Source organism: Poecilia formosa, unplaced genomic scaffold (genome assembly GCF_000485575.1).
Source record: "Poecilia formosa unplaced genomic scaffold, Poecilia_formosa-5.1.2 Scaffold383, whole genome shotgun sequence".
Lineage (NCBI taxonomy): Eukaryota > Metazoa > Chordata > Actinopteri > Cyprinodontiformes > Poeciliidae > Poecilia > Poecilia formosa.
This window is the reverse complement of record NW_006800322.1, coordinates 349,107-375,748: the sequence shown is the minus strand read 5'-3', so window position 1 is coordinate 375,748 and position 26,642 is coordinate 349,107. Positions and strand designations below refer to the sequence as shown.

General features: G+C 40.1%; 2 protein-coding genes across 3 annotated transcripts; one reads left to right on the top strand and one right to left on the bottom strand.

Annotated features, from left to right (window-relative positions):
• Nucleotides 1–88: 88 nt before the first annotated feature.
• Nucleotides 89–10,534, bottom strand: engase (endo-beta-N-acetylglucosaminidase). Its single transcript, XM_007575631.2, has 14 exons — nt 10,358–10,534; nt 9,525–9,601; nt 9,231–9,432; nt 8,968–9,116; nt 8,637–8,791; nt 6,218–6,366; nt 5,590–5,761; nt 5,398–5,504; nt 5,201–5,312; nt 3,671–3,858; nt 2,551–2,693; nt 2,069–2,168; nt 1,857–1,968; nt 89–663 (listed from the first exon to the last, which is right to left on the bottom strand). The coding sequence occupies exons 1-14, from the start codon at nt 10,474–10,476 to the stop codon at nt 274–276; spliced, it is 2,175 nt and encodes a 724-aa protein (XP_007575693.1). The 5' UTR covers nt 10,477–10,534; the 3' UTR covers nt 89–273.
• A 955-nt stretch (nt 10,535–11,489) lies between these two features.
• On the top strand, nt 11,490–25,301 carry LOC103154370 (casein kinase I). Of its 2 annotated transcripts, none has more exons than XM_007575629.2 (9): nt 11,490–11,980; nt 16,425–16,535; nt 19,396–19,544; nt 19,710–19,938; nt 20,017–20,187; nt 20,281–20,429; nt 21,061–21,229; nt 21,330–21,442; nt 23,017–25,301. In XM_007575629.2, exons 1-9 carry the CDS (start codon nt 11,905–11,907, stop codon nt 23,065–23,067), a joined length of 1,218 nt encoding a protein of 405 aa, XP_007575691.1. In that variant the 5' UTR covers nt 11,490–11,904; the 3' UTR covers nt 23,068–25,301. The 2 variants fall into 2 exon arrangements, with proteins under 2 accessions (XP_007575691.1, XP_007575692.1); XM_007575630.2 differs by lacking the exon at nt 11,490–11,980 and adding an exon at nt 12,519–12,536.
• Nucleotides 25,302–26,642: the final 1,341 nt, after the last annotated feature.

Sequence of the window (26,642 nt, the reverse complement as noted above, 5' to 3'; positions counted from 1 at the left end):
CCTGGGATTGAATAAACAAATGTTTGTGATTCCGACATAAATTCTGATTATAATCTTAATCTGTTTATATGAAACAATGTCTGGGGTTGTTACTCTAACCACATTATTTATTACTTAAAAATAAAAACTTTAACTGTGCTCGAGTTCAGGTGGTTTCTCTGAGATGATTCCATCTGCTACAAAAAAACATCCATGCTCAAAATGTATAAATGAAAGTCTTTAAAGTGTGGAACGTATTTGCATACAGCTACTTGTGTGAAATCCATGTTCAGATCATTCTGTGTAGCTGAGCTGTCTTCTTCCCCACCAACTCTCCGGGATGAGGGAGCCCCCCCTGGTCACCGGCTCCACCAGCAGTTCCAACACGCTGGGTGGCTCAGGTACGAGCAGCTCCGTCACCCTGAACTGGTTGGAGTAGGCCCGGGCCAGCAGCTCCAGCTGACCCGGAGGGATTCTTGGGTCAGGTCCTCTCAGCCTTCTCCAGTACACCCTGAAGTGGCGCACAGATTCCACGGGGTAGTCCCAGCGCAGGGTAGCATTGAGGCGCAGGCAGGAGGACGAACTCTCTGGTGATGAACCGGCTCCACGCAGCCAAACCACATCATCAATGCACAAGCCCCGAACGGGGTCGGTGGGTGGCTGCAGAGTACCCACGTCCAGTACCTAACAGAAACACAGCAGGTGGAAAACAGTTCCTTCAACACACATCAGGTTAGATCTGAAAAGTAAACCGGTTGTTTTAATTATTGGATCTATATAGATAAATTCATTCTGGATGGATATTATATCACTCTTGGTATCTGAGATGGTAGAACTGATCTAAGTTGTTTATTGGATTAGATGAGTTTTGAAGTATAAAGTTTAAGTATGGTTGAGGTCAAGGTCATTCCAGAAGCTTAATGTCAGTGTGTTTTATCCTCTTCAAAATTAGTTTATGTGTGTGTTTGAGAACAATCTCCACTTGATCCAAGGTGACCTCTGATAAAATAAATTAATTAAGATGTTCAAGAATAACCTAAGACCCACTGACAGACTGAGCGGAACTGCATAGGAAGGCGATGGCCAGGCGAGTTCTTCACTGAATCCAGTAGAAAAGTTTAGAAAACATTAACATGGTCCTTGTGTGTTTCTGCAGAGACTGAACAAGGCACATGGCAGTAACCTTGAAATCTGAAGTCAAAAATATAAATAATTAGAGTAAAACCAGATCATAGCACATGAAACTGACTTAAATTATATGACAACGATAGGTCTGGACTTTAACTAGGCCATTTTGTCTTTATGACCAAACATGGAGGAACAGCATTCAGATGATGCACCACAAATCTGGAACAAACTTTCTGAAAACTGCAAAGCAGCTGAAACACTGAGTTCCTTTAAATGCAGACTTAAAATACACCTGTTTAGAGGATAAATAAAACATTGATAAATAATGCCATCAGACAAAATGTTGTTTCAACTGTGTGTCCTGTCTGTATTTTTGTGTTTTTATGATGTAAAGTGCTTTGAACTGCCTTGTTGGTGAAATGTGGAATAAAATAAACTTGATTGATGTCATAGAAAGCAAGATTAGTGAACTCTAGATGCCACATGTTTTATTGAGATTTACTTGTCAACTATAGAATGAGACTGATTACAGCCCTTTATAATATAATAAATGCCAGAACATAGTTAAAAAAAACTTCCCCAATTTTCCCAATCAACAACTGACTTCAAACCATATTGGAAATGGTCCTTGAGAAGCATAAAAACCATAAAGACTTTATGCATCCCACCTTCTCCAGCAACACTTTCTATGTCTCTGTCTCATCTAGAAAATGATTCATGTACTCTGTAGAGAGTAGTGATCGTCTCACCATGATCTCTCCCACTCTGCAGCTGAAAGTCATGTCCTGAGGCTCCCCTTCCCGATGGATCAGGACACACACTTCTCTGAGAACGCAGCCATGAAGCTCTAGTTGTGAACATCTGCTCAGAGCAACATTGGAACAACAGAAAGAACAGACATTTACGCTCTAAAATGAAGTCAACTCAACTAAACTGCTGATCTGCTGTCACTGTGCCTCACTGAACAGTCCATCCATGCAGGTCTCTGTTTCCACAAAGCTCAGACATCTGGCTCTCCAGCTGCGGTCCACTTCCCACAGTCTCAGGGGTCACACTGGTTACTGTGGAGAAACACAGAACATTTATCAGCTCAAACTTTAAGACAGACTGCTTTCCTTTTCAAAAACATCCAAGTCAGCTTTAGATTGATTTCCTTTATAGAAAAACATATTTGATTGTACATTTCTAACTTGAATTGTATTTAAGATCAAGTATTTGTTACAGAAGAGCTTAATATACACATTTTGTTTTTAAGTTTAAATGTAAGGTTATACTTAAAGACTGTTTGCCTAAAAAAGTATGTTTACTAAGGTATCGGTAAGAGAGTTGCTGTACGGATCTATTATAGAACTTCTACGTTGTGTATTTTTGATCCAACAACAAATCCGGTGGATTTTTGGCTCTTCATATTGGTCCTGAGGTTATGTTCCACAAGAAACTCACGTGTGACCTCATGGACATCAGTGTGGGAACAGTAAGAAGAGTCTGTTGTCCTCAGCTGCAAAGAGACGGTGATCCCAGCAGATGCTTTGTACACCAGAGTTACCATGATCCTGGAATCCAGCGGCACATGGAGAGAGAAAATCCTGGCAAATACACAAAGTAATCTCATTTTTAATGCTTTATAGCATGAATGTTTTATTGAAAAGACAGAGCAAATGAAATGATCCATAACACTAGGAAGAAAAACAATCATGTTTGAAGTAAGAACATCTTCGGCTGTAGTCACAGATCCAGGCGCCTGGATCTATGATCGGATCTTCTGGTGTCTGCTGGAGTTTCATCAAAGCAAATCAGGCTGAATTTTGTTCTGGAGAAATCAAAGAACATGATCCTCACAGTGCTGCCTGCTTCGTCCAGATGATAGTGGGTTTGTTGGAGCAGGTGTATGACAGCATCATCAACTCTAACTCCATGGCGATAAGCAAACTGCAGGGGGTCTTGATATGTCCTTGTCTGCTTACAGACAAGGACATATCATAGTCATTGATGACTGATGGGTCATTGATGACTGATGGGTGAGTTTATCATGAGGAACCAGGCAGGTTGCCAAACACATCAATGGAATTTTCTTCTCTTTTAGGTTGGCCTAAGACTGAAGAGGTGCTGCACAGGCCTTTCAGGACTCCGGGATCCACACCATCTGGACCTGCAGTCTTCCTCTCCAGCTTCTTCCTGCATGCCTACTCGCCATCTTTAATCTTGACTAAGTTACTCCTCAGTAATCCCCCACCCCACTCACTAAAAGTTATTTTGTTGTCTTGTTTAACAGTTCATTTGGGTCACTAGTGATCCAGGGTTTGTTACTGGGGAAGCATTTCACTGTTTTGGTGGAGACGTTATTAAGTACAACGTAGCTTATATAGTTGGTCTCTCACACACACACACGCACACGCGCACACACACACAGTCATGACATTGATGTTCTCTCCAATCTGTAGCCTTACACAAGAAACTCATTAAATCACTGTGTAAAGCTATATGCTATATTCTGCCTCATAATAAATATATAGTTGGTTATATAGTATAAATGTGTATATATAAACACACGCAGACACTTTACTTGGCACAAATCGGAGTGTTTAAAGTTGCGGGGATGAGTCCGTCCAGCAGCAGCGAGCACCCTCCATCCCAGGCATCTTCAGGGCAGCCGCTGCTCCTGACCCAGCCCCGGTCCTCCAGAGCCATGTGGTAGTACAAAGGCTGGATCTCCTGAGCCGCCAGGTTGAACCAGCTCTTTGCCGTCTCATGCTGCAACACACAGGGACAGCAAGCAAACGGTTCTTTTTACCTCTATGTCAACTTTAAAGCTGGGAACAGGAACAGCTTTAAACAGGAACATTTTAACTGCTATAGAGTTAAAATGTTTGCATATTCGAAGAAAATAGCTCAAACTGAATGTCAAGAAACGGGATGTCAACTTTTAAACAAAATGTCCAAAACAAACAAAAAAAAAAATTAAAGTAAAGTGTCTTTTAGTATGAATGAAGCTTTAATCCAATCCAAATTTAGATCTTCAGTTTTAACTTTTATTTTGTTTATATTTCTTTTCAAACCTAAAGACATTGGTAGATTTGAAAACCAATATCTGTTTGTATAGCGCTTGTTTGTTTCTGACAAGCTCTATATGTTCATTGAATATATGTCCATATATGTGTATTGCAGATGTCTGCCCAGGTCCCTCTTGAAAATGAGATCTGGATCTCAACGAGGTTTACCTGGTTAAATAAAGGAAATTAAAAAAAAAGAAAAAAAATACATGTCAGAAACAAACCTTTCACACCTTAAATTAAAATGCTCAGTCTACTTCAGAAAGATCTGATAGTCATTAGCCCTTTCATTCATAGCGGTCACTACAGTGGAAAGATGCCTAAAAGCCATTTTCTTGTATTTCTTGTGGAGTTTTTTTGTCATAAATACACACGGACTACTGAAGTGGACACTAGTCACTAGTACATCATGCCCTATCAACTGCCGGCCGTCCACTGCAAGTGCAAGAAAATTTTTGTTAAATCCAATATGGCAGACAGATGAATAAGCAACTTAGGAATATCCAGTCTCTTCTTCTACTGTAGAGGGTTCTTACAGGTAAAAAAAATTGTGACATCATTTAACCCCTTAAAAACTACTGATGTATTTGCCAAATATCAACTTTGTATTTGGAGAAAATTACAACTGACCACCTGGGAAAAAATCCTTTTTTTTTATTATTATCTTTTGTAATCTTTCTTGTAATTTTTTGTATTATTTTACAAAAGATTTTCCTACCTTTTTATGCTTAAAAAAATCAAAAACACTTTGGGAAATAATTCTGACATAAAGGATCATATTTCATGCATGAAAGAGTTAGAATGCTACAGGTTTATCATCTGCACGATGATAAACAACAACATTATCAGCCTAAAACTAAAATAAGTCATCAGAGTAAAAGATTAAAGACACAGCCATTTAAAAACTTCATGCACATTAAGAGTTGAGCATTGTTCATTGTCATTAAGTCATTTTGTATACATATACTGATACTAGTTGGTATGTTGGGGTTGATTTTGTGCATTTAAGCTTTTACTCCTTTTAGTTTCCAGTCTGTGAGTACCTGTCCTTTCCTGTACACTGCTTTCCCAAAACCCTGGCAGAAGGAGGAGATGAATGGAAGCTGTGAAGCTGGTCGGTGGATGTACAGGTAATCTGAGAGAAGAGCCCAGAACCTGCAGGGGGAAGCAGAGCATCTCGGTGTCATTATGCCTGCAGACCTTCACCAGGTGTGCACGGCACACTCTGAGCTGGCCTCACTTGTCTTGATTGCTGCGGAATTCGCTCTTATCACTTTGACTCTCATACACCCATCCTGGAGCGAAGATGGCTGCAGAGAAGTTGTGCTTTCGGATGACGTCCAGAGCCTGTCAACAGCCAGAACAGGATGCAGAACTAAGACAGTGATCTGAGAAGAAACAACTGCCATGGACAGACTGCTACAGCCTCTACCTTATTGGTTTCCAGCATCCCTCCCACCACCTTCCCTCTGCCAAACACGTCCACCCCAATGTACACATCAGCCTGACGGCCTTGGACGACAGAGTAGTTCTTCATCCATTCCAGGTTTTCCTCTGTCCAGTTGTAGTTTGTAAAGAAACCATCACAGGCATCGAAAAATATCCTGTCAGAGAAGAGTGAGACGTCTAAATTAGTGTCAACAAACCAATCACTTTGATTCTAGGGCAATGTGCTATGTGCATAATAAATATTATGAATACACAATTAAGTGAAATATGTTCATGTCTCAAGGAAAAATGCTGGATGAAGAGGTTTCTTACTTAAATAAGTAAATATATCCTGCTATCCAGAAGACAAAGACTAATGAGAGAGAGTAGAGGTGTAGATGTTCCCTGGAGGTCAGCTGTAAACTGTCTTTCCTAAACAAACTGTCCACCATCTATCATCAAATGCCCTCCATATGTCCACTGAAATTTGAAAACACCACTGATTGTAGCACATGAAGTCAAAAATAGGTGGAGTTTTCCTAGAGAAGCTGCAGATCTGCGCTGTGCGGTTGTCAAACAGAACCTCAGACTGAATGAAGATCAGATCAACGGTTTTTTCCCCTTCTACTCGCCTGTTGGACTGGTTGAGTTCATTCTGCCACTTAAGCTTTCCATCCTCAATGACGCTGTCGTACCACAGGATCAGGCTGCTGGGCACTCGCTCATGCATCTGCTCCGTCAGGTATTGCAGAAACAGCGGAGCGTTCTTCACAGCTCCCTCCTGCAAAACATCACAGCGCAGAGATCCAACCTGCTGCCTGATTTATTCACTAAACATTTTCACCACTGCTTACGACTGGCAGCAGCTAGAGCATTTAATTTTACTGGGTTACAAATACATTTTTTTTTGGAAGTTGTCTGTATGTTTTCAAACTGAATTAAGAATATGTTGCACCACTGAATCCAAAAATGAAGTCCATTTTTCTCATTCAGGTCAGATTATTCTACCTGTAATTTGATTTAGAGAACTCTGATCTTCTGACTAAATTGATGACATTTTTGTGACAATTTTTCGGCTGTTGACCAGTGTTATTGTTGACTTGCAATTAGTGCTGATTCAGGGTGTTGATTGTATAAAAAATGTTACTGAATTGCTACATAATGATTGGTAATGTCTTAAGTTTATTGAGGAAGGTAAAAAATTAAAAGAATCAAAATATCTGCTCTATCTTGTTCTTTCACTGCCTCATGCGTTTGTGAAAATGCACATGGAGTAACAGGGTCATTAAAAACTAATAATCTGTTAGAGATTCTTAGTGGACAGAACGGGAACTGGTATCATCTGTTCTGGGTCTGCTTTATAGTCAGCTTTAGAGGATTCTGCTTCTTTGTTGTTGTTTTATTGGATACAATTTAGTTTCATTGGTGTTTTTGTGCATTTCCTTGTTCCATTGTTAATTCCAGTTCATTCCACTCCTTACTAGAAGCAATAGAGGAAAGATGTGCCAGTAGGTGGAGGTGTCAGTAGCTGCATTTCCCACTGACCATTTAATTGCGCAAATTGGAATTGCTAAAATAAATTCACTGAATGGAAACACACAAATTTGAAGAAAATCAAATTTTTTGATAAAAAGTATTTGCATTAGTGTGAGGTGGTTTTTCATCTTTATTGATAGTATATTTTGCAAAACTGCAATGGAAATACTTTTTTTGCTTTGTCTGGGTCATGTGATCAACAACTGAATAGTACTATTGGTGAAAAATACAAAGACAACGGGAAGTGGCAGGAGGACGATGTTTGATGTTTGATCAAGTAATGATTTGATACGTGAATAATCTTATCCATGTGATTCATGTTTCTTATTTAATTGCAAAATAGGGTTTTTCAACATTAGTGGAATATCGATAAGTTTTCTGCACATTTGTAAGGGAAACATAGCTTGTGTTAGCAGCAACATCAAGTATGTTGTCAGGTTTTTTGTGCATCTCTTACCTGGTAAACATGATGCCATAATGAGAGCACAGAGATGCTAAACTTAAAGGTTGCTGCTGACTGTGTAGAGGTGAAAGAAAACCAGAAACAAAGGGGTCTTACCAGCTCCAGCTTAGGAGATGTTGTTAAAAATGACAAATGTATCAGTCTCTGATTTAGTTTAGAGCAGAGGGCAGATGGTAGAAGTATTGCACTTATGCAAATGCTCTAGAGCGGTTTATTTACCAGTCCTTCTACATTCTAGTCCTCAGCTACACCAAGTGCAGTGTGCAGGAACTGAAACAATGAGGTCATATGTTCAAGCAGCCAAATGAGCTTCTGCTGAACAGCTGCTGGGCTCCTCATGATCACAGAGAGGTAGCTCATGGTCAGCTCACTAGCAGAGCTCCATCTGCACTAGCTGAATAAAGCTAGGCTGCAGATATAACCTACCATGATTCAGATGTTCAAAACATCCCTGATAACATCAGGTTTATTTTGTGAATGGTACTGTGTGAATGTGTATGTGGCTTTTTTTTGTTGTTGTTGTTGGTCTGTTTGGTATATTCTATGTTCTACTGTTAACTGCTAGTTTTTCTACTGGAAAATGGCTTGGCTCTTGGTGATTATAGATACCTTTAACCGTGAGGAGCACAGTCATGCCACAAAACCTCTGAATAAACCAGTGTAAGCTGAGGTGTTGGGGGGGTTGGGAGTGGGCTTCCAGTAAAGATGACTTCTAAATTAGGAAAATGTCACTGATACAATGTTTCAGAAAACTATGATTTAAAGGACTTCAACAGGATACCAGAGAAGATTCCAAAGTGACTGGAGTTTTCTTTGACTGTTAGAAGCACAGAGTGAAACTGGCCCCTCCTATCAGACGCAAACAGGAAGGGTTTTTATATCAAACTCTTTCTGATCCTATTTTTAAAGTTAGTTTGAATTTAGAAATACATATTTCATTGTTTCTACAACTAAGAAGTTGTCTTTTCTATAATATGCACACAGCAATGAAGGAAAAAAATGTGTTTTGTTAGTATTTCCACAAGGAGAAGAAGTGCAGACTTATAACTCACACTCAGATTGTTCTCTATGTTAATGAGCCAACCATCAAAGCCGTAATAATGACTGATCTGGACCAGCTTGTCAGCCACGGCCCGGTACGACTCCTCGTCTTTCAGGAAGGCCTCACACACTGCCGCTCCGTCAGTCCACTCTGTGATGAAAGTCCCTGAAAAGCAGCTCAGTGATTCAGATTACAAAAGAAGGAGTGAAGACAGGTCAGATCAGTGGCTACATTTGTTCTGTCATAACTGTGTAACAGTTCAAGGGGTAAGCATAGTTTTGAAAAATCACTGTAAAAACAACTCCAGGATAGTAATCCAGATGACGGCCTTTCATGCTTACCAAGAACTATGACTCCATGTTTATGTGCAGCATTCGTCCACACAGCTGGAGGAACAGTGACCATCTGATGAGTGAAGTAGTTAAAAATGTCGATGTACTGCCAATGGTAGAAGGCATAGGGTGCCTCTGAACTGGTGCCTTGAACAAACCTTAAAAAGAGAAGTAAGGATTAAATGTCATTATACAAACATAGATTTTAATGAAAACTTTCAAAAAAGAACTTCTAAACGGAAGAGGTTTAATCAAAGATATATCCACCATACCGGTCGTCCAGGTAGCCACCCATCATGTCATGGGACACCAATGTCCGGCGTAGACAGTTGACCAGACGGGGCTTCCGAGGTGCCAGAGGAACGGCTGCCACGTTGAAGGGGTTCGCCTCGCTTCGGTTCCATGACAACAACTCATTCATAGAGGATAGACCACAGCTGATTGGTTCGGTTGTGTCTGCATCGTAATGTTTGGCTGGGACAGGAAATAAGAATGAAAGCAGCACAATATGTCATCTCACCGACTACAGGTCAGAGTGTCATCAATCTTCATGACAGCTGTCTTACCAGGAAGAGCAGAAGGTGAATACTTGATGACCTCATAAACACTTGAGTCCACAGGCTGGTCAAAACACGACTCGGTTCTGAAGAAACACGAGGTGCCTTAGCCTTATTTTATGAAGAAATGCAGTCCAGCAAAAAAAGAAATACAAACATTTGGAAACCTTAACTCTTGAATATGTTGCTGTCCCAGTCCAGATCTTTAAATCAAGGAATATTTTTAACAATCTGCAAGGAATCCATCAATGCTCTCTGTTATCTGCATTGGTTTTAACTGCATTCTTGAAGTTGGGATAGTGTAAACGTAAAAGTGCAACAGAGCTATTGAACGATCTGAATGGCTTTGGACTTTCACACCATGTTAACAGAACCAAGCCGCAGGACCTGGACCGGGTTATTTCCAGATGTGTAAACGGTTATGACTGTTGTTCTTTCTGACTACCGCATACATTTGAATCACTTAAGTTGTCCTCACCAGCAGATTTACATAAGGAGGCATAGTAAAAGACCTCTAACTTCAGCCCTCTACTGCCCAGACTTGACTTTACCAATGTGATGTAGTTATAAAGTACATACCTAGCATTTTTGGGACCTACTTTTGCTTACACTTCCACCACTTTTAACTCAATCTTTTTAAAAAATGGTGGAATTTGTTGTGAGTGGCTCTCTCCACTTCAGGCCACATTTTAACCATTTTATAACCTTAGAAATTATAATTATAATGCCGCGGTATTATAATTACCGCGGCATCATTTTTTGTCTGTTTGTTTTAGACGGAAACTGTCCAAACTTAGTTTTAATCTGTTAGCACATGAAAAAGATTTTCCTGGAAACTGTACCGTTTCTTTTTACTGTCCTCTTCCTCGTTTTCAGCAACGTTTTTACTTCTTTTGAGATTATTAGCAGCTGGCAACCCGTCTTCTCCGAGAATCACATTTTTATCACCAGTTAACGCCATTTCTCCGCACTGAAAGGAGTCAGCAATGAAAGAGAAACCAGGAAATCCCAAAAGGCAAACAACTACTTCCGAGTTTATCCTTTCATAATAAAGATCCAGTGTTGGATGCATACAGTGAATGGTCCAACCACAGATAGTCATTTTTCAATAATAATAATAATAATAATAATAATAATAATAATAATAATAGCGGAAGAAAGTGCTAAAAGAGAAGTGAAACTGACAAAAGTAATAAGGAAAGATTCACTCAAACTTAACCAATAAAAATTTGTTATTGTTTTTGATGTTGTTAAACAAAATATTTTTATTGTGTGTGTGTGTGTGTGTGTGTGTGTGTGTGTGTGTGCGCGCGCGCGCGTGTGCGTGACCTCGTGTTATTTATTAATTTCCCTCTATGTAATAATGATATAGCAGAAGAAAACTAAGGGGAAGAGGATGAACCTCAATAAAAAGTAATTTAAAAAAATGAAATTCGTAAACTGCACAAACATACCAATCAACATTTTTCATCAAGTGATAAAATAACGATTTAAGGGTTTAAAGTTCAATGAAAGTAGTATTACTTTCATTGAACTGTGTTTTTTTCATATATTTTCTTTTTATGGCTGAAGAATGAACTTGTGCGTTTCATTGACCACTTGCAGATGGACAAAAGCCAGAGGGACAAAGGTAGCGATCTTTTGTTGTTGAGCGGAACCAGAGCCTTTAAGCTTTAGGAGACTAGTCACACATTGAATGCACTGGAAGCATAACGAATGGGACAATAATATGGGAACCTGAATTGAGCGGAATGTGCGAGCGAATAAAACGGGCCAAATCTTTGTAAATTTTGAACGTTAACTATACCCACATAAATCCTTTCAAACATATTCAGTCTTGAGCGAAGGTGATGCAGACCGCTTCAGAATTAGTGAGGCCTGTTACTAATACTAGTATCTGTTAGAGGATCTATAACAACACGCTCTTTGGTCGTGTCCTCCCCCATCATCTAACAAGGAAGTGGCGTCACAGACCCAGCAGATTGCTGAGCAAGGTCCTAACATAGAGCAGTTTAATGCGAGCCAGAGATACCGTGCCAAATAGCTGACGGAATCTTTTCAAAATCCATCTTCATCCGTGGAAATTTAAGGCGTACCAATTTTAAAAACAGCAAGAGCATAAAGTACAGAGATTCATCTTTCCGATAAACGCCATATTGTCGCAATATGATGTATTTAACATTTTAAAACAAGAGGCGAAAGATTGTCGGAGCCGACTTCATCCGGAGACAGCATACAGAAGAACAGATTTTGTCGCTTGAACGGATCTCCGGTGTCTGCTGGTTGATTCTATTCTAGTTGTAAACGGGCTTGAACTTCAAAGCTGACCATATTTTGAATATTTTGGAGCTAGCGAGCGTGCTTGCTAGCCGACGACAGATTTATTAACATGGAGTTGAGAGTCGGAAACCGATACAGACTGGGCAGAAAGATTGGAAGCGGATCGTTTGGAGACATATACTTGGGTATGTTTTTGTCACTGAAACTTGTCTACTAGTCTGTGTCTGTATTAACAACAAGAGGAAAGTGTGAGGAAGTTGGTCAACTGGTTTCGTTTTTAGAGGTTCAGAAGGAGCTGGTGATAGGCGATCAGCTGTTGTGTTCTCTGTTAGCGTTAGCTGCTAGGCTAGTAGTTTCTGTAGCAAGTAAGCTAACATTTCCGTCTTCTATTTTGAAAATGTGTTTAGTAAGCGATTTATTTCGACTGTGCTTGGCTTAGAAACTTATTTTCCGTTATAATATCAACCCGGTGTCCAAATGAAGGGTTCAAATTACTAGGAAAACAGTCAGCTGATATGAATCTGTTTTGTCCTCAGCTAGCTATGTAAAATCTGAAAGTTTTGGTTTGGTTCTTTTGCTTTGATTCACCTGAAACTCGTTTTAGACCAGAATGATCGTTCAGTCTGAGCCTGTGAAATATTCGGGGACAGTTGCCTGCATGTGTTTTTTAGTGGTTTTAAGCAGAACGAAAGTTTCCAGCTGAATCAAAAGGCTCAACGGATCTACTGTGGTTACCTTTCAGTGAGTTTTATATAATATGTTTTACATTGTAAAATTTTTATCAATAGGATGCTATTTTACAGATGAGCCCAAAGATTTGTGTTTGATGGGAAGGCCCTATATCCTTCTGAGAATAAGCTGTCACGAACATGTACAAATATAGCTTCATCTCTACTGGGTGAAATGTAGCTATCTTCTGTTAGCTAAGGCTGCTGACCAGCTACTGATTAAATAGGTTTTGTCAGAAAAATTTTTGGATCCTTCTGGAAGTAAATGTCATTTCTTCCACTATTTTAATCTGGCTTTTAATGATAACATGATTATTGTTGTTTTCAAATGGATCGTGATGAAGGGGATTTAATCTGCACTGAGCTAGATTAAACCTACATTAAATCACAAAATGCACAATCTGTATGGTATTCTGGTTGGATGCAGTATGCCACTAGTTAACACCAACCATGCTGTAGCTCTTCTTTTGGCGCTTATATTGGAGCTTTAATCTTAATTATTCACATCTCTGCTGGGAAAACCTCACCTCTAGCCTCTAACAGTGTCACAGGCCTGGCTGTGAGGTGCAGTGGTTTCTAAATGTGAACCGTCACCGAACTGGAACTGTCTGCTTTACTTTAGATTAGTCCCTTCTAGTCTTCTATGGTGGATGAGATGTAGACATAAAGGTGATTCCATGGATGTTTTCCAGTATAATGCTTAATTATTGATTCTGTCATGGAAGTATCTGAATATGTTGTGTTACATTTGTGCCAAAATATGTGCAACTCGTAAGAAAACGTTTTTTAGTTTTGGATAGATTTTTTTTTATGTCTTTTTTTAAAATCACATTTGGATCAAAGACAAGAGATCATGGTCTCCCTTCTCGGACTATACCAAGTGTTTACACTAGACTGTTGCTATTAATTTTGTTTTTAATTTGATTTTACATTTATGGGACTAGTATTCTTTACCAAAATCTGTAACATTTTCTGCTCCAGTCGTGGTTTGAAAAGTTTTGTACTAGAATCTTATGCGCTTGTGTGACCTAACTAGGCTGTGTGTTCTGAAAGTGAACTCGCCTTGTTCAACTAAAACTCCCAGAGCAATGTTAAATGTCCTCACTTAACAGCTGTGAATCCAGGAGAGGTTAGATTAATTAACAGGATCTGGCCTTTCTTCCACATGACCTGTTGTACAATCTGATACCCAGAGCTGCCAGCCGCTTGCATAATCACTTAGTGTTTTTTGTCTTCACTCGGCTGTCCATCCTTTCCATTGAGTGGTTGATGACTAATGTGTTGTAACATTGTAAATGAGTCAGAGCAGTGTGTGGTTCTGTTAAATCAGTTAACCCTCTGCTGTCTGCAGTAGAAACAGGAGCAGGTTTTTGATCATTCGCGCTTCTGTTACAAGAAACAAGGTCTTATTAAAAGGCGTCCATGGCAGATGTCCCACAGTGATTCACTCATCATGTTTAAACCAAGTTTGTGTCGGTAACAGTGATGAATGTTTCAGAGACCTAAAGGCTTGTTCCTGTTGGGTCATTAGCAGGGTGGGATCGGGTCACCCTGTTCACTGAGGTCTTCTACTCCTATGTGATTGGTGTTATCCATCATAGAGTATCAGGAGGTTATTCATATGTTTTATATTTGTTTGAAAATATTCAGCAAGTGTACAGAGACATGAGCCGTGTCAGAGGACAGTTTTATAAAAAAGACCAAAGAAATGTCCCGACCTAATCAGGATCAGACTGAAGTCCAAACCACTTTGTTTCTTGTACCCATTGACATTAGGGTCACTTACAACAAGTACAGAAATATATTTGTTCTTTGAACACTAGCTGTGTTGTTTAATAATATTATTATGCAGGTATGAGATCAGCCCTTCTGCCTTTCTGTTTTTTGTTTCACTGAATATATTTTGATACCAAGATGTCAGCTTTTAAGCAATCTATAAATTCATATGTATGCCACTATCATGTTCTTTTAAGCCTACTTTTAAATAACTGAATATTTATTAGAAATAAGTTGTATACATAACAACAGTAATTTAAAGGTTGTCAATTCTGTCAGTGTTTTAGTCCACTATATGTTGAAAATCACAAACAAAATGTCTTTTTTTGTCAAATGAAAGCAGAAAAATCTAATTTCTTGATTACTGGTAATTGTGACAGTCCTGAATGACTGAGAGTCAAGAAAAGCCACTTGTTTAGTGTTATTTACACGCTCCTTCTAGCTCATAAATGATGTTTAGTTTCATGATGGGACAGGATGGTCATTGTGATGAGTCTATAAGCTGGTTATGTTCTGCTGCAGGGTGTTATAAAACGCTCCCTGAGGCTGCTACCTGTCTGACAAGAAAACAGAGACTTGTTTAACAGATACTGTTGGTGATATCACATCACAGTCAAATGAGAACGCTCCAGTCATGTATGCTAACAGGGAGGGGCATATTTATAAGCAAACTTAACACAAAGGTTGTTTAAACTGACGGACCAAAAGTTACTTAAAACGGCTCAAACTGCGTGTTGTTGGTGATTCAGTCATCAAACTTATGACACATTTTTGCACTGCCCGTCTGCTGACATGTTGGTGGTTTGGCTGACGTCACACCAGGTGTCATCTCACGGCTGAATGTTTGTTTGTTTATTTGTCTTTCTGATGTCTATTAGCAGTGGAGGTGATGCTCTTATACAAGTCACAGTATATTTGCATGTTTCTGCGGCACTTCCTGGTGAGACCTCATGAAATAATAGTCCACAGAGATGTGTCTGAACATGTTGCACCAGCAGCACAGCAGAAAAACACACCCTGCACACATTGTGAACACTTTGGCACATCAGGAACAGTCCTCCATGAGGGAGTGCTGCATTCCCCAGAAAAATCTGTTCAGACAAATCCCATTCCTCTGACACCAGAGAGCACACACTGTAAAACACCCGCTTGATTCAGATGTTTCTGTTGGAATAGATTCTTTATTTAATGCAACTAGGAGTCAGGTGGGTCATGTTGAAGAATATCCTTTTTAACTTCTCTGACACCTACGGCCCAATGAGTCTTATGTAAATGAGCATTCAGGCTTTAAAAACAAACACAGAACACATTAAATCTGAACTTTGGTCATTTATGTAATGCATAAAATCCCATGTGCTGTAATTTCCCTCCATGCTTTGGTTTGCTGAAGTGTCTGTTGCATGTTGAGAGCCCGCTGCTCCATGCTAACCGCCGTGCGGGGGAGCCTTGGCCCCGCCCTGCTGGGTGCCAGGTGCCAGATGACGTACAGAGAAATCAATGATGTTCCATCAGAACTGCTGTTAAACTCTTTCTGCTATGAGATGGTGTGTTCACACACGTGAGCGGGAGTAATGGGATTATGTAAGGTGGTGTCGGGTTTCTGTGGAGGGGGGTGGTACTAGCTGGACTCCATTACCGTGTTTAGGAAGAAAGCAACCTCAGCACTTAAACATGTCAGTTTTGAAGTCATTTCCCAGAATCCCTTCATGTGTGAGCAAAATAGATGAAAATCTATTTATGTCTCATAAAATGATGCTGGACGTCCACTAAGGAGTGGTGAATTGAAACGGACTTGCATTTGACAGATTTAGCTAGCATTCTTGATTGTCTCTGTCCACAAACTGAGCAGCTTCACATCAACCAACTTTTAAAGGATTTCTGTATTTGCTCAAATGTTTTCCACACATTAGTAACAGGAGGTTATTACAGACATGTCAGGAAGAGAAATGAAGGTCTGTAGCCACTGCTAGCATGCCGGTCTCATGCTAGCAGTGGGACCTGCATGCTAGCATGCAGTGAGACTATCTAGTTGTTTCTGAGACAACTAGATAGAACTCTAGTGTTCAGGCTCTTTGACTGTTTCCCTAGCTCCATCCAACTAAACCTTGTCTGTCTGTTTGTCTAGGTACTGATATCTCAGTGGGAGAAGAGGTGGCCATCAAGCTGGAATGTGTGAAGACTAAACACCCACAACTCCACATCGAAAGCAAGATCTACAAGATGATGCAAGGCGGAGGTATCACACTCCCAAAACCACCACATACATACTCGTCCATCACCAAATGTATCAATATTGCAGTTGCATAACAGCTCACACTAACTCCGTCATCACTTCCAAAGAAGATATTTGGCTCGTCAAACTGAGTAAACTAGTTTCAGAGAAGAAAAGTGATGAGCAGTCGGCCAACCCAGGGATCGAAACTTTTCCATCCCCCTTCACAAACCTGCAGGGAGTTCTACAAAACATCAGCTTTAACAATGTGTTTTTACTTCTCTATTCAGTAATTCTTAGATTAGTTCAGCACATTTGTTCTGATTGTAGTTGGCTGAGTTGATAAGGTTCCCTGCAGCAGAGTTATTTAAGGTTTCCTGCAGCAGTGTGCCCCACAGCAGGCCTACTGGACGGATCCTTTTCTCTGGTCAGAAACTTGTTCATCTACAGTTACTACACTACTCTAACGAGCAAAACAACTTAGTACATTTGACTGGTAACTAATCAGAAAGATGAAAATTGCAAATAACATTTCAATAAATTATTTTAACATATTTTACATATTTTCTATTTAAATTCAAAAATGCTTTATTGATTCCAAAGGGAAATTAAATGCTGTTGTAAATCATTAATTCTTCAAAGTGTTAGGACAATATTAAAATAATAATTGAAATAATGAAAAAAGATAAGATTTTATGATTTTTTTTTCTAAATCACAAATTTATTAGGTTTATTTTTTACGTTTTTATTCCTCATCTCTAACTTTGAGTCCTCCTAGCGCCCCCCAGTGGCCACCCAGGGGTCATGAACTCCCACTTTGAAAGTCACTGGCCTAACCAGTTCAGCTCATGTAGAAGATTTGAATGACCTGGCTGGTTTTACTCGGCAGAAAAAGTGACTTTCTTTGTCTTTAGTTGAGCTAAAGATTCTTTAAATGGTAATTAACCCTCTTAAGACCATAATTGTAACTGGGCCGCCTGGTATTTTTTTGATTTTATGGCTGTAAAATTCTCAAACAATGTGCAATGAGTCTGAATTTTTCCTCTTTTTTCTAGAACAACCTCAGCTTTCAGTATTTGATGGTTATTTAACATTTCTGTTCACAATTTCAAAAATTGTGAACAAACAGTTTAAAGAGGAAAAAAACAAAAATCGGAATTGAAATTTTCAGATTTATTACTGAACAAAAACTTCCTGATGACAGGGGCAAACAATTTCAGATGAACAATTTCAACTTTCAACTATATTACATAAATGCAGAGAAAACTGTGAAGCCTGGCCTCCAATTTACAAGTTTTTATGCCTATTTTTTATTAAATTATTTCAGGCGTTTTCATTTTTTAGTGGTAGGCTCTAAAGCAGTTCCTCTCCAGCTGCAGACAGAATCCCACTCTGGATCCATCTATACTTTATCTATCACACTTCAGGTTGAGAGGGTCCCGGTACCCATCTCCAGTGGTCAGGAGCAAGAGGCAGGGGACACACTGGACAGGTCACCAATCCCTCACTTGGCTGATTTGTTGTTTTTTTTCACAATTCATCTTTTGGCAGAAAAAAAAAGTGGTGGTGATTTTTCTTTTTTTCTTTTTGCCAAAATCACGTTATGTAAAAATATTACTTAGGACATTATTTCTGGAAGACCACGATTTTATTTTCAGTATAATAAATAGTTATTGCACAAATTATGCAGGAATCAAGATGGAGCTAACAGTTAGCCAATGGTTTGTGCAGCGTTCATATGACTAACGTTAGCTTGTACAAATATTTTACGCAACCTGGTTCGCTGGTTATATGTCTCTCATGTTCACTGCCTTCAGATATCAGCCTTCTAGGACCATTTATCAGTCTGGTGGATTTTCTTTTAGACATTTCCATAATTTTATGCCCGATTTCAACTCGTCCTCTGCCGTCTTCTCTCTCTCTCGCACCGCTAATCCGTTGACACGTTACGAAGCTCCGCAGGGAAATTCCGTAATGAAAATATTTACTCTAATATCTGCTGCAACATGCACATGTGATGCAGCTTATTTTATGCACTTTCTGATACTTTCGGAATTTTTTGAATGCGGCCAACTGTTCAGGAGTTACGATACAGAGTAGGTTGGGTGACAATTATGACACAACGGAGAATCTTTCTTGTGATTGGTCAAGCTCATATCACAACTTTCCCAGGTGGCTACCGTAATGTATCATATATGCCCTGAAAGCGCAATGTCTCAGCTTTTCTGCACTTTTGGAATTTTTTTGATATGTTGAACGGTTCAGAAATTACGGTAATGGAAAGTACACAAGCCGAATCCTGTCGACGCCGACAGGTTGGTCGTAAGAGGGTTAATAAAAACATTCACACAGAAAATACTTTTCTACCAAACTGCACCAGATCAGAAGTTATTTTGAAGTTATTTAGTGGGAAAGAAAATCATCTTTCATAATCTAGTTATCAAGTTTTCAGATTAGCCACAACCAATCACAGCCAAGAAATTATTTGAAGAATTCCCAGGATTAATGAAATAAATGAGCACAAATGGTGAGTCTGTATTTTCCATAATATAAATGCATGTTCTACTCCAACTAAATACTAAAATTATGAGTGAGATGTTGTTTAGAATTAACTGTATTACCTGGTTTCCTCCCGACCCCACTGAGGGACAAGGGTGTTCAGAAAATGGATGGATGGATGTATTACCTGGTTTGTTCAAGCATATTACTTATTCTATTCAAACCACAGAAGTAGCTATTAAAACAACTTGTCTTGGTTTTGTTGACCCTTGATGCTGAAATCTAAACGAACGTGTCAACAGATTCCTCAAACTGAACATTTGATACTGTTTAGTGGTTCCTTTCTATCAGAATACCAGATAATTACCTTTCCCTGTACTTTCAGTGGGGATTCCAACAATAAAGTGGTGTGGTGCTGAGGGAGACTACAATGTGATGGTGATGGAGCTGCTGGGGCCCAGTCTGGAGGACCTGTTCAACTTCTGCTCTCGGAAGTTCAGTCTGAAGACCGTCCTCCTGCTTGCTGACCAGATGGTGAGAGAAAGTGCTCTGACCTTTACTAAGAGCCTTAGATTTTCTCAGTTATGTGGTGTGTTGGATGGAAAGCTGCAGATGAAAGACTTGAAGGTGTCTTCAGGTCTGTTTCCTGCTGTCTGTCCTGTGGTGTTTAGTTAACGTGAATCTGACTTGCCTTTCTAGATCAGCCGGATTGAATACATCCACTCCAAGAACTTTATCCACCGAGACGTGAAGCCGGACAACTTCCTGATGGGGCTGGGCAAGAAGGGCAACCTGGTCTACATCATCGACTTCGGTCTGGCTAAGAAATACCGCGACGCTCGCACGCACCAGCACATCCCCTACCGCGAAAACAAGAACCTGACCGGCACCGCCCGCTACGCCTCCATTAACACACACCTCGGCATTGGTGAGACATGTGGTGATGGCTGCTGATGTCGCTGCAGTGCGCTACCCCCTGCTGATCCCACCTTGTCTCTGTCTTCAGAACAATCCAGACGGGATGACTTGGAGTCTCTGGGCTACGTCCTGATGTACTTCAATCTGGGCTCTCTTCCCTGGCAAGGCCTCAAAGCTGCCACCAAGAGGCAGAAGTATGAACGCATCAGTGAGAAGAAGATGTCCACCCCCATTGAGGTCTTGTGTAAAGGCTACCCCTGTAAGCTAAGCTGCTAACATGCCTTTCAGGGCTTTTCTTATTACCATAACCACAGAAGTGCCTGATGTCCTGATCTTTCTCTCTCCACTTTAGCTGAGTTTGCCACATACTTGAACTTTTGCCGCTCTCTGCGCTTTGACGACAAGCCCGACTACTCCTACCTCCGCCAGCTCTTCAGGAACCTCTTCCACAGACAGGGCTTCTCCTACGACTATGTCTTTGATTGGAACATGCTCAAATTTGTAAGTTGTGTTGACACACAGTTGAAATTCAGTCCAAAATAAATGATGTTGTTTATTTTGTCAGTTGTTGTTTTAAAGCGAGGCAGTATGATGTCAAATCAACCTTTTTGACCTTTGTGTCATGTTTTAATATTTCCTCATAAAAAACATTGCTGGAGTGTTAAAGGGTTGATAGAGGAGCCAGGTTGTGACGACTTCCTGAAGGCAGAGTTTCAGAAAGAGCAAGGGTTTTTAAAGAGACAGACGCTCAATTTTATTGTGGTAAATTATAAAGTCAGATTTCTTTTAAGTCATATTTGATATGTACAAAATTTTTATAACAACTGACAGTAACATAAATGGGATTATGCATCTGGAAAACATCTAATCCTGCCCCTTTAATAATCAATGTACTTGAATCATTCATTGATTTGTTACAGCCATATCTGCAAGAGTAAAGGAAAGAATTGCATAATAAAAATGCAATAATCTGTTCAGTGATCTAATATCCTGTTTTGGTGTAAAGCTGAAGTAACATTAGTTCCTTTCCAGCTCTGCATGTGGGCTCCCCAACCAGATTAAATACAGGCTAACTGTTGCTATAGAAACAGCTGCGCTACCTGGTGGTGACTGTGGGGCTGTGTTGTGTCAGGGTGCCAACAGGGCCGTGGAAGACGCTGAGAGGGAGCGCCGGGAGCGCGAGGAGAGACTGAGGCACAGCAGGAACCCCGGGGCCAGAGGCATGGCTTCTGCTTCAGGCAGAGCAAGGGCAGCTCAGGACGCCGCAGTCCCCTCCCCACTCAACCCTGCTTCACACACAGGTCAGAGCGCCGCCTGTCCATCTTTCACAGCCTTTCCAGGCCAAAGATGGCTTCAGAAGAACTACATGGTGACTGACACTTGGCTCTCTTTGTTATTTAGGTATGGAGAAGGAGAGGAAGGTGAGCATGCGTCTTCATCGTGGAGCACCTGTCAACATCTCCTCATCAGACCTGACTGGACGTCAGGACACGTCACGTATGTCCACCTCACAGGTACTTCCCTCAGTAGACGTATTGTCTCAGTAGACATATTAACTCAGTAAAGAGTTAATATGTCAGAATCAAGTCAGTGAAAAGAAGAGTGGAGATGAGAGGAAACACGAGTTCATCCACCGCAAAGAGGAAGCAGCAACAGAGAACAGAACATTGTGTCAGAACTTCCCTTTTCTTTTGTCCCACATCATGTTTTTTCTACTTAGCCAATCAGAACGATCAGGAAACCACAGCAGTTCAGTAACTGGTGGCATTCTGCTAACTGGGAGCTGTGGGTGTACTGGACTGTTAGTTTGTTCTCCTTTATAGCTTCAGCCTCCACCATTCTTCTTAAAGCACAGCTGTAACATTCAGTCAGTGAGCAGAGCTGTGCTGCTCACTGACCAGTCCTGACTGGTGAAGCATCAGGACTTTATACGCTAGATTACATTTTCCCTCAGGTTTGACCAGGATGCTGTTTATATTTATAAAAGCAAATGGGTTAAAAGGCTACAATCACTGGAAACCTATTAAAATCTCTTTTAAATCATATAAAATTAAAACCAATCTGATTGTTTCAGACAGTATAGCTGTGCTAAAGAGGAAAAAAATATGGAATATGGATATAAAATGCTTTGTGTAGGAACATTAAAGGGACTAAGTTGATACAGCAGGCTTAGTTGGCTCATTCTATTTATTTCTGTAGTGATGTGAAGCTGCAGATTCAGAAACATTTTGCACATTTCTTTATTAATTTTAACTTGAAATATGAAATAAATCTGAAAGAATAGGTATTAGAAACGTTGGCTGAAGTCGATTTTCATTTTTCAGATTTCCATGTTTTACAAAGTGAAAGTATCTAATCATGTGGTTAATGTATGACATTTAAAGTCTATTGGGATTCATCAAATGTCTTATGTCAGGACTCTTAAACAACTTTACTTTTTAAAACATATTCTTTTAGTAAAATCTGAGTGTCCATGATTCAATGGAGAATAAGGCAGCCACTTTGTAAAATGAAAATTCTTCACATATGAAGTTAAACTTGAAAGTTGAAATGTAATATCTGCTCTGTTTTTGTTGATTCTTTTCAGAACATGTCTTTCATCTATTCATGTGTGACAAAATGTAGACAAAGCAAACTGTGGGTTCTAGTTCTGACTGTGTGTGTTCTGCTGGGCTCCATCGGGTCTTTCCCTCTCGGCCCAGAACACACTCTTCCTGCTGCTCAGTGTTAAGATCAGTCTGCAGGGATTCCCTCCTAGATTTGCTGTGAAGCATCATATTCCATGTTTTCCGTATGTCCAGTCCCTGTAGCTGCAGCGTAATCTGCTGTATGTGATTCCACATAGAATGTTCAGTTCTCTCTGACTTCTACTTACTGCAGGTGTTTATTCCTTAGAGCTACTTTACAGAACCCCGCTTTATAAATCCCAGCCACTCTTTTGGGCGAAAATGCCCAGTGGATTTTTTTTTTTTTTTTACAATATAAAACCTAAAAGTGTTTAACTAGTCATTAACAAATCTGCTCCTGATTGTATTTTAGGTTCCAGGTGTTTATGAGCTGCTGATGTGTTTAATCTTCCTGTTTCCAGGCTCTGTCCCGGGTTACACCAAGCGGCCTCCAGTCTGCAGCTCCGCGGTGAAACAGCCCTACATCCTCTGAGGACGCCTCGACATGCATCACCTGCAGCACACACACTCTCTCGCACACATATTCACATAGATTACCAGGACTCTCAAACGACCCAGAACTGCTCACCAATGCACCAGGCTCTGCCTGCGCATCTATTCACTTCTCAGGAGAAGAGATGCACAGTCAGCAGGTTGTGTATGTGTGTGTGTGAGAGAGGGAGAGAGAGACGGGCAGGTGGAGACCAGTTTGGTTGCCTTAACAACCATCTTGGTGAAGTTGAAGCCACAGCAACCCTTCTTCCTTGCTCGTGGAAGATGTGAAAACTCCTCCTCCTCCCTGCTGTTGATGAAGCCATTGATTCACTTTTCTCTGGCCTAATGTTTTTTTTTTTCTCTCAACTTTTGATTTTACTTGTTTTTAATCTTTTTAGCAGAAAAAAACATCAACACCAGCAGATCTGCATGAAAACGGGGAATGCAGCGTTTGTTCAATGTTAACCTGTTGGATTTACTTTGATTTTGGTCAGATGGAGAGTCGCTCCATCATGGCAGTGTTTGAGCACAGTGCCTAAACTCTGTGTCGTGTAAAATACTTTGAACCCCGTAGTCCACACCTCCTTATTTACTTCTTTTGATGTGAATGAGACGTTTAGGTAGAATAAGATGGGGGGGGAGTAAGGAGGCTGTTGTACGAGTTGTGTCCATGTCCTCAGGTCTGTTGGAATATGGTAAACATGCAGCACATTTAGTTAGTGTTCAGGTTGTGAATGGCGTGGGAAAAGCTGTGAATGGAAGAGTGAGTCAGGAGCTCAGTCTGTCCACACCAAACTTCTTTCTTTCTAACACTAGTGCATAGTGACGTGGCTTTCGTGTGTATTTGTGTGGTTGTGTCTTAGGGGTTTCCATGCTCACAGGTGGGATAAACATGTCGATTTCTTTTTATATAAAAATATATATGAAAGTAAACATTTTTGTAAGCTTTTACGTCCACAGCATCTTCAGCCTGATCCTTGGACCTCGTGTCCCTCTGCTTCCACCCTGAGTCCGAACACCTTTTTTCATTTCTCCAAAGCACAGCTTGTCCATTTTCTAGATAAACTCCACCATCAGAAGCGGTCTGAAAGGACAGTTTGTCGAGACTTTGTACCCTTGTTTTCACTCTGCTGTAGCTGATCTTATAGAACCTTTAAACAGTGCAATGTGTTGGGAAAAGTATGAGAAATATGAACCAACGGATCTTTTCTCCCTGTTTTCAGGATCTGATGGAGGAACAGTTTTAGTTGCTAATGTCCAACTAAATTAATTTGAAGTTCTTGTAAAAAACAGTTTTAGTCTGTGATGCTACTAACCAACCCATATCTTAATGTACAATATTTGACTTTGCTGATGAGAAGAGTGTCGATTATCATAAAGAACGTCTTAAATGTTTCAGTCAGGTTTAAAGTCAACTGGGTAAACTTTGGGATTTTCATGGTTTCATGTGGCGACAACGCTTCAGTACTTAATAGTTTAGAATCAAACTCTGCAGAGCGTGCGGTGTCAGACGGCTCCACTCTCCCGTTTACATAGAAAATGGACGGGTTTTGCTTCAAGGCCAGCATCCTGGAAGCAGAGGGGGTTTCTAGGAGCTGTGGAGTGAGTGCTGCATAGTGGAAGGTGGCCCCAGCCTTCAGGCTCCTCCTGGGGATCTGATCTAAAGTAGGAACTCCTTGATGTGATAGACTGATGAGAAGTATTTGTAGGCCATTTTCTGTAGTCGATGTGGGAATGGGCTGTAGTTGTACCTTGTACATGTTCCTTGGTTCTGTTGTGTATAGGATGCGCCTGTTTACCACGTCCTGGTGAGCTGCTGTAGGCTTCTGGACGAGCTGTTGATAGAGGGACTGGGAATGCTTCACTACATTTGGGTTCCTGTGAAGGAACCTTTTCTTGGAAAATGTATTTCACTCGTTGACTTGGGAAAAACTAAAGCGATAGAATAACTTGTGTGTCTCACTGATGATGGTTATAATAAAAGCAAGTACACGTTTCTATGGAATGGGTTTTCTGTCGCGTTTTTCATTCTGTCACCACCAGTCCTAAAAGCTTGTAGGTGTGTTCTGGACTCAGGTCCCACATCTTATACTGTGGATTCATGGGATTTTTTTTTCCTTTCACTCCCATCTTAACACTTCTGCTCTTCAGTTGTAATGCCACTGTATTTGTGTATTTTAAAATTGTGTAAATAAATTAAAAAGTACTTGTATGTGTGGATGTTTGATTTGATGACCTGCAGTTGGAATTTCTAACCCCTTTATGTGACTTTAGAATTAGAGAATCAAAAATGGTATTGATTAGTTTGATTATAGGATTATGTATTATATTATTATACATTAATGTTGAGAATACATCATCTGTTGAGAAATGGGCACATTAGGAAATTATCCTGCACTAAACTTAGCCTAGCATATGTAGCATCAGACAGATCATGAGCTGATCTGCAGAGAACTTACAGGATGTCCACTGATCACTGTAAACTGTATAGAAATGAGCTTAGCAGGTGGTAAACTGCTTTCTGGGAGAATTATTATTATTACAAAAAAAGCTGAAGCTCTTAATGTATGTATCCTATATTTAACCAAAAAATAACTTGAGATTGAAAACCTCTTTCTGAGAGTCACCTGGTCAAAAACAGAACCAAAGATATTGGACCCAATGACATTGTGCAGGAAGTAAACACATGGACAGTGGGAGACCGGTGTAAAGATGTTTCCTGAAAGGTGACAGCTCCCATGAGTCCTGTTACGTACCAGCACACAAAACTCCTGCAGTCCATGTGTGGTGTTGCTTTTGGTTTTATCAATGATCATATGTAATCTGGTAGTAATCTGTGGGCATCTCAACTGGATGGAGAGCCAGGTCCCAGTGTGTGATGAAGTAGCTCAAAGATTCTCCTAAAAAACAGCTAGAGACAGAAGAAGACAATCTGATTAACTGCTGGCTCTAAGAAGAGAAAACTGGGTCAGCAGCTGTTAGAATCCTGGGCCAGAAATTAACAGAGAGGAAGACTGAAGCTGTAGAGAAGCAACACTGAATGCAGTCTGCTGACACATCCCAACTCTTTACTATCTAAGCTATTTAAGTAGTTGTGTTTGACTGTGTGTCTGTGTGTGTAAAAGTTGTTGTTAGATATAAACAAAATAAAAGTGAGTGGCCAAAAAAAAAAAGCATAAAAAATCACTTCACCAAAAATTTGCCTTTGTCATTTAGAGTAGATAATTTAACCACTGGGTGGCGCTGTTTAACAATCTATTGGTGCAGTGACAGGACTGTTACACAACAGGTCATAGTGACCTTCCTGGAAGATGTGTAAGAGCAGAATAACTGCAATAGGTCAAACAGCAACAATGAAAATAATAATTCATGGTATGCTGTTTTTTGTTTTCTCTGCTGACCTTTATTTGAAAGTGGGTTTGTGAAAGAGTAAATACACGCAGCAAAGGTCAAAAGGNGTGACCTCGTGTTATTTATTAATTTCCCTCTATGTAATAATGATATAGCAGAAGAAAACTAAGGGGAAGAGGATGAACCTCAATAAAAAGTAATT